Source organism: Ursus maritimus, unplaced genomic scaffold (genome assembly GCF_017311325.1).
Source record: "Ursus maritimus isolate PB19 unplaced genomic scaffold, ASM1731132v1 scaffold_5, whole genome shotgun sequence".
NCBI classification, from domain to species: domain Eukaryota; kingdom Metazoa; phylum Chordata; class Mammalia; order Carnivora; family Ursidae; genus Ursus; species Ursus maritimus.
This window is the reverse complement of record NW_024426663.1, coordinates 24,395,838-24,414,285: the sequence shown is the minus strand read 5'-3', so window position 1 is coordinate 24,414,285 and position 18,448 is coordinate 24,395,838. Positions and strand designations below refer to the sequence as shown.

At 36.3% G+C, this 18,448-nt stretch overlaps 1 protein-coding gene across 1 annotated transcript in view; it reads right to left on the bottom strand.

Annotated features, from left to right (window-relative positions):
* Positions 1 to 1,203: 1,203 nt before the first annotated feature.
* EDIL3 (EGF like repeats and discoidin domains 3) overlaps positions 1,204 to 18,448 on the bottom strand; it is a 396,558-nt gene continuing 379,313 nt past the window's right edge. The window contains exon 11 of the mRNA XM_008706378.2: positions 1,204 to 2,025. Within this exon, the coding sequence (XP_008704600.1) occupies positions 1,876 to 2,025 (150 nt within the window). The 3' untranslated portion in view covers positions 1,204 to 1,875. The remainder of the gene's footprint in view (positions 2,026 to 18,448) is intronic.

The window sequence follows — 18,448 nt, the reverse complement described above, 5'->3', positions numbered from 1 at the left end:
TGACTTTAACATTTAGGAAATTAAAAAGATTTAATTTCTAATTTTAAAGTTGTCTGAAAAAGCCAATATTGAGGACCTAACAATTTTGTTTGTGAAAGATGCCGAAAAATGATCACCATTTCAGATGCTTCAAATCAACAATTTCATAAGAACTTGAAGTAGAAAGCCTGTGGGCATAGGACAAACATGTGGCCAGCCAGTCCTAATTTTGCTCTTATTAAAAATGCCATTATGATTGACTTTCCCTTTAAATTCTTCACTATGATTGAAGACCCCTCCATATATACATCATTAAGAAATGCTGTTAACACATGGACAGACAAGACAATAACAGTCTAGTGGCTTTTGTTATGCAGCACAAATAATAGAGGGGAAAACAAACAAACAAACAAACAAACTTCTCACTGTTGTACAGGACCTTAACATTTCGTACACATACCATACTTTCTTTTCCAGGACCCTTAATTTAAAACTCCAATAATTCTGTGTCTAAGCCTTATAAAATAAACACTTGTAAAGCTTATAAATTAGATGCTGAGGACTATTGTGGAGGCAGTGTGAGCTTTAATTTGAGAGACATGTCAATGAAACCTCCATTATCAATAACAAATTGTTATGAACATTGCTTATTTTTTCAGGACTTCTGACACAAAATAAATAGAAATCAATTTTCATCTTAAAATGATCTCGTACATTGTCATTAGTAAATACTTCTCACAAATAACTACACAATGTGCTTTCCTGGAAACTGCCACCAGTTTCATTCAAGTCTCAGTAAAATTCTAGTTTCACAGGAAATGCAGAGATGAACAAAGAAATAATGAGTATGCTTGGCCAGGACCTGCAGCACTGTGTTAATATTTGTTTGCTAAAAAAATTCTAAATGGACAAAGAATTCATTATCCTATTATTTTAAAGTGAAGATAAGGTATGTAAATTCAAAATGAAGTTTTAAATTCCGGGTTAAAGGGGCATAAGACAATTTTGTTGTTGTTTATCTTGCAAAATGGTAGTATTGGGCTTTTTATAAAGGAAGTATTTGGAAATTACATACTTATAGCTTCCTTTAAAAACACAATTGCAGATTCAATTGACTGATATTAAATATGATCAATCTACTGATATGCAATCATGTTCCACATATATGTATACATATGTATATATATATATATATATGCATACATACACACAAACATGAAACTTTTAGGCAAATAATAGAAAAAAACTCAATTAGAAAAAATATGGACTTAGTCAATATACAATATAAAGAATATAGAACAGAATAAAAAGGAAAAAGATCATGTAATATATACGATTAGAAATATTGAAAGTAAAATGAGAATTATATTAATTAGTACTACATGTAATAGATTCTTCAAAATTCTGTTATAAACACTGACAGTGTTTGGTAGGCACAGGGAAAACAATTAGGATAATGTAGAATCATTACAGAAGAAAAAAAACCTTATTGCTAACATTGCAGTATTCCTTTTATAAGAATTAGTTGAGTATTGATTATAAAAGCTATCAACTCTTGCTTTTATTTGATAACTATGAGATTTTTTTTACCCTTGCTATCAAAAGAGTGCTACTTTCTTTCCTTAATATATTTCAACCATTGTGAATAATTCAGAAAACAATGACAAAAGTAATTCACAAGTTAATGTGATGTTGCTCAAGAAATTTAAACAATAAAAATCAAATTAAACCATTGAAAAGGCAGGCTTAGACCTCCTTAAAAAGACAATGGCCTACCATAATTTGAGCACTTTTTCATGAAAAATACCATTCAGTTTCCTACAGATTTTGCACAGTTCATTCCATGGAGATACTTTTAGGGAGATGGAGAGGAGGGTTGTGGGGTGTGGAGTCTCCTCACTCTTCCTCTGTGCAGCCCAGCAGCTCCGACCGCAGCGTGATTCTCCCATACCAGGACCAGGGTAGGATTCTTATGTGCCGTGCATAGATGGGAGGGTCGATGACGTTTTTCCTGTGGGTATCATTGTCAAAATTGCCCTGGAAAACCTAGTAGAAAAGAGCAAAGAATATCAATCAGACAGCCTTCTTTTTCCTGGGAATTATTTTTATCATTTTCTTGTTTGGAACCTTTTTCCCAAACGTGAGGTTTTGATAATTAATCATGTTTTTCAAAACAAATTATTGCAGCTTTTTTAATGATCATCTTAAAATTAAATTGTTGGAGCGCCTGGGTGGCTCAGTCAGTTAAGCATCTGTCTTCGGCTCAGGTCATGATTCCGGGGTCCTGGCATCAAGCCCCACTTCCGGCTCCCTGCTCAGTGGGGACTCTGCTTCTCCCTCTCCCTCTGCCCCCCACCCCCAACTCATGCTCTCTTTCTCAAATAAATAAAATCTTTAAATAAATAAATTGTCAAGTAATGTTTAATTTAAAGAGCTAAATAAGACGAAATTGGGTGTCCAAGGCAGGAATACATATGGGTCTATCATCTTCATCTGCCTATTGGTTTCCTTTAATGCAATAGATATTTAACTCTTGATTTGTCCCAGGCTGGTGTTGGTTAGCTTGCTGAAGGTGCCCCCTTCTAAGGAGTGACTCAGAGATCCAGGCTGCGTGCAAGTTGCAGCTATCATCTGAAACATGTGGCCTCCACACTGACAAAGGGCAAGCTGAGAGAGAATTGTTAGACTGGGCAGCATGTTTTAAAGAACATGGTATAGTGGCAGCTTCCATCATTTCTGGATACATATCATTGACCTTAACTAATTATATGACCCCAGCCCAGCTGCAAAGGAGGCTGGGAAATGGAGAGGAGTACACGGATATCTGGGGAGCATAACACTCTCTATCACAGTGTCTTTTGCTCACTTCTCACATAGACAACAAAATCAACCCACCTGCAAGAGAGATAACGCAATCAATGCTATTTTGAACTACTTTTTTCTTTCTTTCTTTCTTTCTTTCTTTCTTTCTTTCTTTCTTTCTTTCTTTCTTTCTTTCTTTCTTCCTTTTTTTTGGTTTCTATGTCTATTCATTCCTGGGTCCCTGCAATACTCTGTGACTTATAACGTCGTGACATGTTGGCACTGGATTCTTCTCCATCATTCTTTTGTTTCAAGGATTTTTTTTTAGAGTGTTTATGTCCATTTTTTCCTCTGAAGAGACCTTTATAATAACTTTGCAAAGTGCTTGCTTCAGAAAAAACAAAATCAGAACACTGAGATCCTGATAGGAATGACATTAAATTACCCATTACTTTGGGAGAAATTAATGAATTCATAATATTTAGTCTTACTTGAAGATTTCATCATTTTTCATCTATAGAGTCTGCACACTTATTATTGAAGTAATTTCTAACTATTTTATATTCATATTTTTGTTTTAGCTCAAATAGGATAATGAAAAATCTCTTCAGACTTTCCCTTTTTAACTTTATGAGGCATCTTACAGTTGGAAGATAATTTCTTTCTTGCTTGAGATAAAAACATGACTACATGGCTAAAGGGAGACCTGAAACAAAAATTCCCCAAAGGGGAAAAAAAAGAAATTCCATCACTACATGACAAAATATTTAACCCATATTTTTGAACATTCTAAAATTAAAGGGAATGTTTTAAAAATGCCTTCTAGAATAAATTGGTTCAGTCTCACATGATCACAAAAGATCTCCTGGATAGGGAAAAATAAAGATACCCTCTCAAAGGCATTAGAAACCATGGCACTGATTAATAGAAGCAACAGACAAGACGGGGTAATCTTTCTGTTGGTTCCATAGAAAGATTATGTGTCACTGAGGGCAAATGCGAAGTACCATCCCATTCTGGTGGGGAACAATTTTTCAATCTGACACAAAATATATCTCAAAGGTGATTTTTGAATAAATATTTGCTGAAGAAGAGAACACCTAACTGTGCCAAGTCTAGAATTCATCATCCTGGCATATCTGAATCCATTTTCATTTAATAGGAATTTTATCCTCAGCAATGCTCTGGCTTTGCATTGACCAAGCAAGAACTAATTCTGGATTTAAATCTGTTACTAAATAACAGTGTCTCTGTTAGCAGAAGCTCACGTGCATAAGACATACCACACAGACACTCACCAAAAATCCTTAGGTTGTCATCGCAAAAGTGGACAATAAGAGAGTACTTTCTATGGTTTCCTGACATTCTCTCTGACATATGATGTTGGATTCAAATGCTTCACTGAGACTGTGGTGTTACAATTTAATATAGAATCTCAAATCCAATTTCATAGCCTTGCTAGGGAACTTAATGTGTTTCTTTGGAATAATAGAACTTAAATTCATTAACTTTCATCACAAGATCTATAACAGTCCAAAATAGAGTGTCATACCACTTCTTGGGAAGGATATACAATAAGAAATAATTTTCTTTTAAGTCACTGGTCTTCAGTACAAGTTTCAATAAGAAACTATCAACCCAGAAATAAATAGCTGAAATATTATACTTATCTCTTATAACAGAGAATACATTTAGAGAAACTACATCAGCTCTGAAACTGGATTCAACTGTGACACTTCTGATTCAAGTGTGAAAGTCATAGACATTTGAATGCTCATTAAAAAGATTAAATGAAGTTTCATAAAACAGTATAATTTAAAAAACAAAATTTTTCACAGAAAAACTGCCACAATCTACATTGGAATCAGCCAAACCATGGCCTAAAGGTAGTGAAGATATACTTTACTTCTGGATGTCTCTCAGTAATGACACAGCAGAGAACACAAAGCACATACTTGCAAATTTGAGTATGACATCTTGTACTTGCTGTGCAAACATGTGGCCCATGTACTGTTTTCTTGTCTCCAGCACTAGGAAGATCTTGTTTAAGAATGATAGTTCAATGTTTCACCCAGCCAAGGAATGCAAACTCAGTATTTTCAGTTAACTTTTAAAAATGTGTAAAAATCCTAGAAACGGACTTTTATATACACACGACAGAGACAGAAGTGCCTCAATTGATATCTGAGTCTGAAAAGACTGATGGAAAACATTATATCTCCATCTCCATATAGAAGGGAAAAATTGTATATGAGAAAGACAGTTTGGGAAGTTTTTAGGTAAGAGTATGCGTCTGCTTCAGTTTCAGGAGGAAGCTTAGCTAATTAGCTGAAGCCAAGTTTGCTGATGTACTCAGATATAATGCTTAGGGATCTCCCAGGCTTTTTCCAGCAGACGGACCCTCAAGAAAAATGCACCAAAGGTACTTTGGAGAGGCTTCCACAATTACAACGTAGAGGGTAACAGAGAGAACTGCCACTGCCTCCATGTGGCTGAGATCTTGGATTCTGCTTTTCAATGCAACTCTCCTATGATACTGGTTAAAATTCAAATCAGATTCTAATGAGGATTCAAATCTCAACACAGAGAGACTGTCAGATAAAACAATTAAATGTTGCTTCCGGCAATGTTTTAATATTTTTTTGTAAGATGAGACTTGTCATTCTTCATTAGGGACGATGGTCTATTCAGGCCAGAGAAGAAATCATCAGTGGGAGAAGGCAGGGTTATCCATGACACCGTCAGACAGCTGGGGCATACTCAGCTTCTCTTAGCGGCCGTTTGCCTTTCACAAATGTTGAGGAATTCTTGGGGGGATTTCTTGCACATACTATTTGTTTAGAATGTCACCTGGTCTGGGAAGATATAGTTCTTTTTATTTGTCCTAAATAATACATTAAAAGATTTAAAGAGTGGGGCACCTGGGTGGGCTCAGTCGGTTAAGAGTCAGACTCTTGGTTTCGGTTCAGGTCACAATCTCAGAGTCCTGGGATGGAGCCCCTCCCAACTGGGCTCCACGCCCAGCAGGGATTCTGCTTGAGATCCTCTCTCCCTCTTCATCTCCCTCTGCCCCTTCCCCTGCTTGAGCTTTCTCTCTCTCCCTCCCTCCCTCTCTGTCTCTCTTTAAAATAAATACATAAATCTTTTTTAAAAAAGGTTTAAAGAGACTCCCATCGTTCTAAACTTTTGCAGTTTATGTTCATGTCATCCAAATAGCCAGCAATGTTAAGGATTTTTAGATAGCCTTCCTGAGCTCTTCAAGGCTGATGAATCAGCACTAAAGCAAGGTCTCAGGTAACCATCAGCTCATCCCTATGGCCTTTTGGTCTCCCCTTTCTAGATTTCATTATTTCCATTACTCCAGAGCAGCATTTGTGTGGGGGTGGGGGGTGGAGGGGAGGAGTGGAAAAGAGAAAAAAAAAATTCAGCATATATAATTTCAATTATTTATTCTTTCTCCCAGAGTACTTATGAAGAAGTTAGAAAAGAACAGTTTTTTTCCAATTTTGATCCCTGAGAAACACCGTTTTATGTAATTCTACCCAGACAGTGGAAGAATCTGAGACTTGGAAAGGAAGGCATAGATCTGCCAGCACCACCTTGGAACTTCCAGCAATGGCAATGCAATCCTCAATATAATAGGGTAGGTATGTGTTTAGACACTTTGAAAGTCTGTCCTTCATTAGGCTGACACATGCCTTTTTCTAACTTCCATCTATTGATCCTAGTGCTTTATTCTCAACAAGCATAGATTATATCTATCAAAAGAAAACACTTTTAGATCTATTTAACAATAATTAACATAAATCTCTCAAAAACTCAAAATTAGTGCTTTAGGCTAAACATTTGTGGTTGCTTAAAAAATTCCTCATGTAAGATGATTTTCCAACTTATCATTTTGATTGCATCCCATTGGATACCCTCTGGTTTAACTATGACTCGATTAAAGCATAGTATTTATTTGGACATAGTAGCACTAATGACCTGAGTAGCTCAAAATACAGAGTGTACCTTTGTTACAGATACAATACTTCTATCAATGCAGTCTAAAATTTAAAACTACTATATTACATTTTCAGTCATGACTGATGACTAATGGACAAAATAAACTTTGAACTTTTTCACAGAATTTCTCTTAAGCCAGGATTTTCCTAATGTTTTACTTGTAAAATTGATTTATAGTAGATGTAGACATTTATATTTATTCCAACTTCATTTCATTTTATTGAATCATGACATTTTAAAGACAGCAATTCGTAGTTAAGATTATGATCTATATAAAAATAGTGGAAATTTAGTGGACATAGGATTTAAGTATCTATTTCATAAAGTAACCATTTATATATTATGTGAGTATAAAATCTGACTTTTGTGGGTGACATAAAGGACTTACATTTATTAGTTTATGGTTCAGCATCATAAAAATCATTTTTATATGCTTATTATTAACATTACTTGACTTTCTGTCAAAAATTTCAGAATTACAACTTGAATCAATGCTTTAACGGCTTAAAGTCTAATGCACATACACAGTATTTATTCATCTGAATAGTGTTTATAAGAGAAATTTCAGTTGTTTCTCATTCTATGAGTTTTAGGCTAATTTGCAATTCATGTTCAACTCTGACCTACATTAAAGCATTCCAAAAATCAAAACTTCTCATTAAAAAGTAAAACAAAAGTTATTGTGTTAAAATGTATAGAAAATTGTTAGTGGTATGAATGTACATCACATTAAAAAGAAATCTTATTGGATTTACATATATGAAACTTCTGTTAGTGATTGGATATAAAAAGTCTAAAACCAAAGTTTGATTATTTTAGCTTACATAGACTCTAGCTATTATCCAGTGAATTCAATTTTCTAGGAAAATTTATCAGCATCCTGAAACCATTTCATGATTGAATGGCTGGTGTATCATTCTTGATGGTTTTCTCTCCAATCAATTCCACTAAACCAATGAAACTCTGTAACAAAATTAGTCTAAATATAAGTACATTTTTTCAGATGTAATAAGGAAACAAGAAATCCGTTTCTAGGTAAATTCCAATATTCTAGGAAATGTTCCTTGGAAAATAGTGCATATTGGGACTCACGTTCTAAGAAGTGCACGCACACATAAAGAAAGGATTTTGTTGGAGATAGGAGACTGTGTTAAGAAGTCTCCATTGATTGTCAGTCTGCAGCAGAATGAGTTGGGGGATAAACCCTCACTATAGGACATTCCAACAATGATACAGCAAAAATCCTCATCCTCAGAGAGGAACAGGGAGCTGCCTCAGTATCTTCCAACCCAAAGCATCCTTGAATAGAACTAGTGCCCTCCAAAGGTGCAGGTGAGGTAAGTCCATAGCCAACTGAAACAATTTACCAGCAGGTGAACGTATCTGTACAGTTCAAGGTGTGTCCAATCTAGTATCGTCATAGCGATGCAGACAGATGTCATTTCCAGTGAGGATAGTACAGTTCATACAAGTTTGCGTAATATGAGTGTGCAGTGAAATCTTAACCTTACCCAAAAAGGAGGTCTGACCTTTGCTTTCAGTTTCTGGGAGATAATCTCTAAACCCTGGGAAAATCCTGCACGATAAGACCGTCTTTGTTTACATGGGAGCCTTGGGCCCCACCAGACAGTCTGTGCTAACAATGTGATTTTTGGTGGGGGCGTTGGACCAGCTTGAAGGGGCTGGAGACTCAAGTCAGCCTTGCAGGCAGTAAACCATGTCTGCATGACTGAGCTTCAAGAAAAACTTTGAACATCAAGGCTGAGGTAAACCTTCCTGGTTGGCAATACTTGGTGCATATTGTACGTCACACATCATTGTTGAGAGAGGTTAGCGCTGTTTATGACTCTAAGAGAGAACGACTGAAAGCTCATGCCTAAAACTCTCCTGGATTCTCCCCATATGCCTATTCTCTTGGCTGAGTTTTATCTGAATCCTCTTGCTATTATAAACTCTAACTGTAGGTATAATAGTTTTAAATGAGTTCTGTGAGTCCTTCTAGTAAATTATCAAACCTGAAGTGGTCTTGGGGACCTTGGAACTTGCAACTGATGTCAGAGGTGAGAGTGGATCTGGGAACTCCCAAACTTTGCGATGAGTAATCAATGTTGAGGGATTCTAGGTTTCACAGAGGATTTTTTGATATTTGTTATCATTGACTCGTCTGAGAAGGGACCTCAACTGTCTGAAAGAATTGTGCCCAAAACTTCCTCAACATTATGAGTCAGGCCTGTCAGTGATATTCAGGCTTCAAAATTAATTGTGAACTTATTCTTTTCTGATTCTTTGAATAAATCCTAACACGACAACCTACTGAAATTTATGTATTGTGTCCCTTGAGAACACTTTCTAAATCTTTTATTCTTAGGCTCTACTCTCTCTATTTTACTTGCTATTTTTATTTTTATTTTCTGGGTGATATTTATTCTCATGAACACAAACCTAATAAATATATCAAACAACTAATGTTACTTGTTCTTTTTCATAGTTCAGTAACAAAACAACTCAACATTTTTATTCTTCTGTATTTCTTTAAATATCATTTCTGCAAAAGCTTATACATTCCTTGGGGAATATTACTTTGGCCATCTACTAAGGATTAATTTGAAATCCCCTGGGAAACTGGCAGGTTTTCTGAAAGCTATAGAACATGGTGACATATATAAATCATTCTGCACCATATTTCATATTGGACACCAATTTTTATCTGTGTCCCTTTCAAAATGTTATTTTGTTCCACAAGCCCTTTAAAAAATCTGGACCCTGGTTCCTTCAGAGATTTCTTTGCTTCCTAAGCTCCCTCAATGAAATTATATGAGACTTTCAAACTGCTTATCCAAAGACTTAACTTCAAAGGTTCAATTATAGAACATTTTGTTTGATGGGGGGAGTAAAAAGAAAAACATGGGGACAAGTTCCATGTCTTTCTTCCACTAGTGCATGAATCATTTTAAACCATTAAAATGAATATATGGATTCTCTGAGAAAATGAATTCCACTCCCATTGCTGCCCTCAGGAGATTTCTTGTGGCTCTGAAGTTTGCTCTCTTTTGTAATTATGTTAAAAAGTAGGTCTCTGGCTTCAGGGAGTGCTGCATTTCACTGAACTGATCTGGCTTTGCTTCATGTTCCTAGTGTATGTAAATCTCTGATTATATCCCAAGAAATTTTTACTGAACCAGAAAGTTGACATTCGCTTAGAGTTCTTGCAGTGTTATCTGCTCTCTGTTGTTTTTTTCTGTTCCACATTTTTTTTTCCTCAAAATGCACCAGTGGGAGACTCTAATAATAACTGGCCAAAAAAAAAAAAAAATGCAAATATATTGTCTTTTGATTTCTACTCTGACAATAAAGGGTCATTTGTTGCTTTTCAAACGGTCACACAATCTCTCATTTTCCTGTAACTGATGTGAAAGCTGGTTGGCCGATACTTAATTCTGGACTGGAAAAGAAGGCTGTGATATCTTTCTAAAATCCATTCCTCCTTAGTACTCTGGGGGTTGGGAGTTTTGGGAAAGAGGAGAAAGTGGCACATCTTTGGGAGGATTTTTGAGAATTTTTCACTTCTGGTCTCTCATAGAAGGGCCCAACTGATCCATAGAGATCTGAGATGAAGGGATCTGACTCTCCACAGTAATATCAACCTCTCTATTATGGGTAAGCTGGCATGGATTGTGCCTGTGATTCCCTAGTCCACTGCGAGAGTGACATGTTGAGCTAAGGAACTGCTGAGATCCAACCTAACCAGATGAGAAGGGGAAGGGGCAGGGGACAGGGTAGCCACCTCCATTCCGTCTGTACTATTCTTGCATAGCCTTAACTCCAAGAAGCTGGGGAGCTGGCAACTTCTTATGAAGAGCCAGAAGAACCTCCCTGAGAAATTCATAAGACTTCTGTTAAGTCTTGACCCTGGAGAAAGACAGCGAGAAAAATCAAAGCAAACCTTTCTAACTCTGTTGACTGTTGCCTTTTTTCTCCCAAATTCGATGGCATTTGGAATGCTCAGTTTAAAAGTCATTCAGTAGGTAGGACACACCACCATATTTAACTTCTTTTATGCTGAAAGTCTCCTTAGGAAACAAGAATATTCTAGCAAATATATCGCATAGGATGATTGCTTAAAAAGATTTATGAAACATAAAATATGCCATTCTAAACTGTAGCTATAGATTTAAACTATCTGCTTTCTAGTACTCAAATTTTGACTGCTATAAGAAATATTCCTACAGAAAAAAATAGAACTGGAAAATCATCTGCTTTTTAAAGTTATCTATCTATAGGAGATATTACCAAGAGTTGTAGGACAGCAAGACCACCTAATTTTTTTTTTTTTAGTCTAACATCAGAAATGTAGAAATGCCTTTCCTCTTTTCTATAAAAGTACAAAATAGTCTGCTTCTCTAATGAATCCCAACGTTCATCTCAAAATTTCCTAAATCACACTAGGCGTTTTGCGTTGTATCCGAACAATCTGTAGTCTGACTCCACCCCTTCATAGAAGATATTTCAATGATGTGGCAGTAGGGAAATAGGTGTCTGATAATTCCCACCCCACCTTAGGAACCTTTCCCTCACTCCACGTCTCTTTGAAGAGTTTCATCCTATTTTGGTCAGAAATGACTTAGTACAGAGCTAGAAGGATGAATAATAGTAGTGATTTAAGCATTCAGCCATGTGTCTACTAAGCCAGACTGGTCCTGAGGAAGGAACAGTGTCAGGGAGTTGGAGAAGATAATTCTGGAGACGGATGACGAGGTGGCAAAGTGGAATCGCAGACATGAAGCAGGTTGTGAGAGTGTGTGCGTATGTGTGTGTATTTCCCTAGGCGTGGAAGAAACGCATTCTCACTTTATCCTCTCTTCCTTAGGTGTTTTCTCAGGAGAACATCTGGTCTAACTGGAAGATCTAGGAGATCTTTAATGGAGACAGAGTTGCAAGTTATCAGATTTGGTATACACTTACACTAAAAGAATTATTCATTGCTTATGTGAAATTCAAATTTAACAGGATGTGCTGCATTTTTGTTTGCTAAATCTGGCAACCATAAGTAATGAGCATGGAGAATCCTGGCCCAGAGCTGAGCAGATACAAACTCTACTTTGGTCAGAGGAATCCTGGGTCTTTTTGTCTCAATGTGTTGAGGGTATTCTGATTATTCAATTATATTTGACATCAGGAGGAAAAAAAAAGTCACCTTTGCTAATACTTAAAGATATTGGTAAAGTACCAGAAAGAGGAAAAGAAATAATAGTGAAATTTTGCTATGTAAAAGTAACACTTTTTCACTCACTTATGAAGAATGCCTTCCTTTAATTATTATTAACTACTTAACATTTCATCTATCTGTACAAAATTAATTTTATTTCTAGCTTTATTGCAAAGCAGGAAATTAATTCCTGTGTTTGGTCTTCTGGGTATATTTCTATATAAAAACTGTAAAAAAATCCTCCTTTCATGCAGGTACAATCGCTGGATTCATCTTTTATTTTTAAAAATTATCTTTTAATCAGCTTTGTGTCTCAAATTACGCCAGAAGCTTTATAATGATGAGAAATGCATTGCCTCTATAATAAGGGCTCGAAGGGGCTTAGTACAGATGTGTGCCTCGAGAGCCCGCCATACATATAAACATACTTTCTCTTTGAGATTCAACAAAAGGAAGTATATGGGAATCACTGCCCAATGGGTCATTTTATAGGGTGTGGCAGATCCAGAAATCCTTTCATAGTTTCTCATAAACATGGAACTATGACAGGTATCTTTTAATCTTTTTCAGATTTAAACTGTGAAAAGGTGGAAAAGGACTAGAATACTAATTCATTTGGAAAGTTAGAGACTTTTAAATGCTCCACACATTATAATAGCTCACGGTATGATGGTGGAAAGGCATGCGTGCCATATAGAACTGATGTCCTTGAGGATTTTTTCACTTCTAAAATATATTATATTAAGCAGTCAAAATACTAGTTATTTGGTAATTATTTAGACATGAAATGGATTCATATTTTTTGCTGTGTTCTAGCCAATGGTAAATGTGCAGTTCCAGCAATCAGAATAGTGATGTGGTTTTTTCTTTTACTCAGACTGATCAAATGCTCATTTTTGATGTGGGAAACAGAGGCAGAAGAGAAATTATTACATTTCCTTACTGCCTACAGCCCATTGACAAGGCCTTGAAACAGGCAGAGTGACATTCCTCTAGGGACTCAACTGCCTGGGTGTTGACACTTTGCTAAGGGCAAAAGGCAGTCCTAGCCCAAATCGCTCCCCTGCCCCCCCTTCCTGTAAGCCTACTCTAACATATAAAAATTCCTCTAGAAATTTCTTTTATCTCTAAACCCTCCAAGATACCTGATGGCAATCATCGCTCATGCATATGACCCACTGATATACATTGGAAGGGTCTCGTGACTCTGGTTTTATGAGACATTACTAAATGACCCTTTCCCAACAATAGCTAGCCCCCTCAAGGTCCTGGAAACCTTGCTTCCAAATTCCTTTGAGATTTTCACTATCCCTAACAGCCTCCCAATTTGAAAGTATATAATGGGCCACTCCTCATGATCCCAGTACAGCGTTTTCTGCCCATGGGTCCTGTCCCCATGCTTTAATAAAATCACGTTTTTGCACCAAAACCATCTCAAGAATTCTTTCTTGGCCCTCGGCTTCAACATCTTTCCTAACGTCTTTCCTGCATCAGTTTTCATAGTGGGAATGATAACTACCAGATTCACATTAAATAGGGCTCTATTTCTTCTAAAAAATACATTCAAAATTCTTCTCAGTTAAGCTCTCCTGTTCCAGTCAGGTTCATCACTGCCTTTTAATGAGTAATAACACACTTGAATTTTAAACAATTTATCAAAATTTTTTAGCCTTGACCATTCATCAGGACTTTTAATGTGTTAACCTTTTTAATTGATGCCTCGGGTCATAGTCAGGCTAACACTTGATGGTCCCTCAGAGTTAAAATACACCATGACCTAAATAAGAGAATGAGTAATTCTTTTCCATTGAGGAATACTGTCATTATATAATTGTGTCTAATAATATGTAAGTCAAACATAAATATAAATATGAGATTCAGAATTTTCATTGGGGATGTTTTCATTAATTTCTGATCAGTGATGGTGGATTAGGTTGACAAAAATTAAGACATTAAAGTTTTTTGGCATTTGAGCATGAAAAATAAGGCCATAAATGTAATAATAATAATAATATACAGTAATAAAAAATTATTTTTAATGAATATTTTACTTCAATAGCATGTTCTATAATATATTTCCTGTGTTTTCCACACTTTTTTTATTCACACAGAAACATCTGTTAACTGGAAAAACTATATGGTTTCAAATTTTAAGGTAGCTTATCAAATTTTCTGGAAACAAAGAAGTTCTTGAGTTTTTAGGACGTAAGATAATTAACACAAAGAAAAAACATATATTCGTCCCTCAACTGCATTTCTCTGCATTGTTTGCTCCTGTCTCCATGGTTAAAAGCAAAACCACAGGCCCCAAATGGCACCAGTTAGGCTGACTTTGTAAACTGGGGCTTCCTAGTTAATCTAGTGCAATTTCAACCTCCTCCAGAAATGCAGTCTTAACTGGTCAGTCAGGAATTTTCTGAGGGGCGCCAATGTGTCTGCCACTGGGCTCTCTCCATGCCCCCCCCCCCACCAGAGGAAGATGAAGTAATCCTGTATGATAAGACAGACCCCTTGCTCTGACTCCTAAGGGGAAGCAGCCTTGCCTGCAACAATCCTCTCCTGCTACAAACGTTCTTGCCCCACCCTCTAAAAACCTTCCATTTTGTATAACTCCTCTGAGCTCCCTGTGACTTGCTAGAGGGGTGACGCCTATTCATGAGTCATTTAACAAAGCCAATTAGATCTTCAGATTTACTTGGTTGAATTTTTCTTATTTAACACCTTAAACTTCTATTTTAATGAGAATGGGGTTTTATAGCATCTGCATTGGGATATTAGCTGTCACTAAATAGGAGTCATAGCGGCAGGGCTGTTTTTCTTCCTCCCTGCTCCTAACCCACCCCCAAATTGGTGAGTTTTATGGATTTTGTGTCTAAGGTTTACTTGTTTTTTTCTGCTACCTTATGGTATATGTCCTTAGATCAGCACTCTGCTTTTGTTTTTTGTTTTAAATGTAGATTAAAAAAATCCAAATGCCATCTAAGAAATGTAAAGGCTTCAATGGTCAAAATGAACCATATATTTTCATTGCTTGTCTTTAATATTATAGAATGTAAAATAACATACAAAGAACTTTTTTTTTTTTTGCAACTTCAAAATTGATTCTTGAAGAAAGACAACTAGCTTTATATTGTTGTCTCCAAATAAACTGAATGACTTCTTAATGAGCTCCTTAAGATCAATAGCTTCTGATTGTTCCTGTGGCTAGTCTATCATTCTAGTTTGTCTTTTATCTCCAGCATTTAGCTAGTTACTGGATTCTACAATTATAATTATTTAAGTTACTAACCCTCTTCCTGTTCACCTCCATCCCATAAGCCCCATTTCCTGGTCCTCCCTTCCTTTCCTCGTTGTAAACCTTTACCCTCTATTCAGGAACAAACATCTTTGGGTAGGCAGGACACTTGGAATTCATGTTAAACATGGAAATGGAAATACAGTCCTCCCTGTAGCTGACCTCTGCCCTTCTCTATTTGTGTCTGGACTTGCATCCAGTCTTCTGCCTTGTTTCTGACCCCCAGTCCCCTTGTCACAACTGATTCTGATTGGTGAGGCCACGTTGTGTTGTTCTCTGTGCACCTTAACAATGGCTACCACACTTCTCACTGGTGAAATAGGCTGCTTTCTGAATTTAAATGTGTTCAATGGGATTGTTCTTTCCCATTCCAGCAGGCAGATCTAAGTCTGCAAATGATTTTCACTTTGATAAATCAATTCTTCTACACTGGGTTAGTTCTTGAGATACGGCCTTCTTGGTCAGAGGCCTTAGTAAAATTTACAGGGACTCCATTCTGTTTTTGTCAAAAGCATGAATTACAAAAGGTACATAAAGAATTACAGGATTTCCTTGAACTTTTTAGTTGGTATATGTACTTTTTAGTTGGTATATATAGATTATGGCAATAACTGAGTGTCTTTATTTACATGTTTTTACTAAATATTTTCTCTGCATGTTATCCACCTTCATTCAGTCTTGATGAGCACATCAGCCCCTAACATTGCAGTTTTTTTTCTTTTAATTTCTCAGTTCCGTGAGTTTTTTCGTTTTGCATTAAAAGTGGAATCATGACATTAACTATTATCTCTCTATCAACTCCTGGGCAAGGCTTTTTAATATAATTTCCAGTTAAAAATGGTGGGCTCATCATTGAACTTTACATTCTGCCAAAACAGAAACATTCTCAGGTGGCGTCCTGAATTTGAAAATCTAATAACATCCATATTTATGTGAATACAGGCAATTGTGTATTCTTTATACCAACACATATCCCAGCCAGGTCCCATAATATTGAGTTATGACAAGGAAGAAAGCAGATAAATTTCTAAATAACAGTTGATACCAGATGGTGTTTATTTAAATAACACTGTCCTTATTTTTAGACAATGCTGAAACTGTAGCATTGTTTCCTTAACTTAGTTCCAATTAGGTCACTCACCAAATACCTAAGTAAGTACACTACAGTGACTACATATAAATCTCTGTCATGTAAGGGCACAACACATTTGCAATTTTTGAATCTGAACGCTTTGTGTAGACTCAATTAGTTGTTGGAAACCGCTTTCAGAAAAGCGTCTTTTCTTTCTCTCCCTGCCTTATTTGAAAATACTAACAAGACTCTGAGCGGATGAGACTAATGGTCTCCATGCAAGATTGAGAGACTCTGTTCTTGATCCCATGGCTCGGAAGCATGTGGCTGCTCCACCTTGAAAGACTCATTCATCCTCTTTCACTTCCTCCTGCTAGAATCCTTCTTACCGAATGCCACTGGGGATTCCATTTACTTTACCTCCCAGGGGATCTGCAGGTTCCAAATTTCTCACCCAGGTCAAATTTCAAAAGAGCAGCATGGCTCTGATTACTGATTTGACATCTCCTCTGACCTCTGCCTCACAGATGAGCTGGACTTCCGAGGCTTTAAATATTCAAATTTAATTTCAGCTCCCCAAGAGTGCAGGTTTCAGCAGGAATGAAAGGATACCCTGCAGCATCTGTAATTACTGATTGATTTGAATATATCCCCCAATGCAGATTATGAAGGCTTTGCTAATAAGGACTGGTGACGTTGCTGCCTTTTTTTTTTTTTAATCGAAGTTGAGAAAATAAGGGAAGTAGAGAAAAATCAGGAACTCTTTTTTTTTTCTATTGCAGAGTTACAGACTTATGAAACGAGCATATTTAATATTGTTATTATTGTTCTTAGATAGCTCTAAGCTTGTCCTACTTGTTTCCTTCAGTTATTTTATCAAACATTACACTTGGTAGGTTATATTTTGAGACTTCAAAATAAGCTGACTGAATCAAAGTTTTTCCACCATTCTCGAGTTCCTTCTTAGGCTATTTCTTTGACCTGCTGTCATATTCAGGTTTCCCCCGAAAACATCCAACACAGAGTAGACAGTAACTGCCTTCAGAATAATACGTGATTGAATGAATATAAATGTCACATCCTTCTAGGTGCTTTCCCACCGCATCTGTGTTCCTAACTACTTAAATCTATTATTTAAATTTAAAATTTGTGTAAAGCTAATACATGTTTACTTGCTGGAGTTCATGAGACAACTGGCAAACATTAAAATCTAAACTTACATTTAAGACATTGATTCATACTGACTTGCACCACTGACAAATGAGAGGACAGACAGTCCTAAAGAATTATAATACATTCCATTCTGACTAGAAAAATACAAAACTACACTCAGTTTCAAAAACTTAAATTTGGTGCCAATTAGAGTCACCTTTCCCACACGTGCTCATTATTCAAATTAGCTGGGGCTTCTGTAAACATTTATTCAAATTAGCTAGAGACTCTGTAAACATTTAGATTCCCAGCTCGTCCCTCTGAGAGTCAGAGGCACAGCCCAGAAATGTGTATTTTTTAATAAGCTCCCCCATGAGTGTTATGATCAGGCAATTTTGGTAACGACAGAATTAGAGAGTTCACCAAGATGTTGCAGGATTGTTCTTGATGAATATGTGGCATCTTTAAGGACCAATAAAATCTTACTGGAAACAGAGTTTTGGATTTTCTTTTATAGAAAATCCAGGGGTAAAACTGCAAATTTTTGATTTATGCTTTTAAAAAAACCTGGACAATTTCAGGGAGGGAGACAGAATATTACCAGCTTCTTTTTTTTCCCCCAAAGAAGAAAGCCCCCATGGTGTGAATTCAGGTTTATTTAAACACCATGACATTATGACTAATATATTGGATGAGAAAATCCATTTTCATTTCTAATTTTTCCATATAAGAACCCTTCCTGAAATTTATTATTGTTTTACTTTGGCTTATAACCTTAAAAATTAAATACTGGAAATGTCTGTCAAATTTTGCAATTTTCCTGCTAACTGCAGTAAAAAAGCAGCTCCAAGAGTATAAAACAAATGTCACTTTCATGAGAGCAAAGGAACATTTGACTTTCAAATAGAAAATGTATCTGAATCCATGGTGTAGAGAA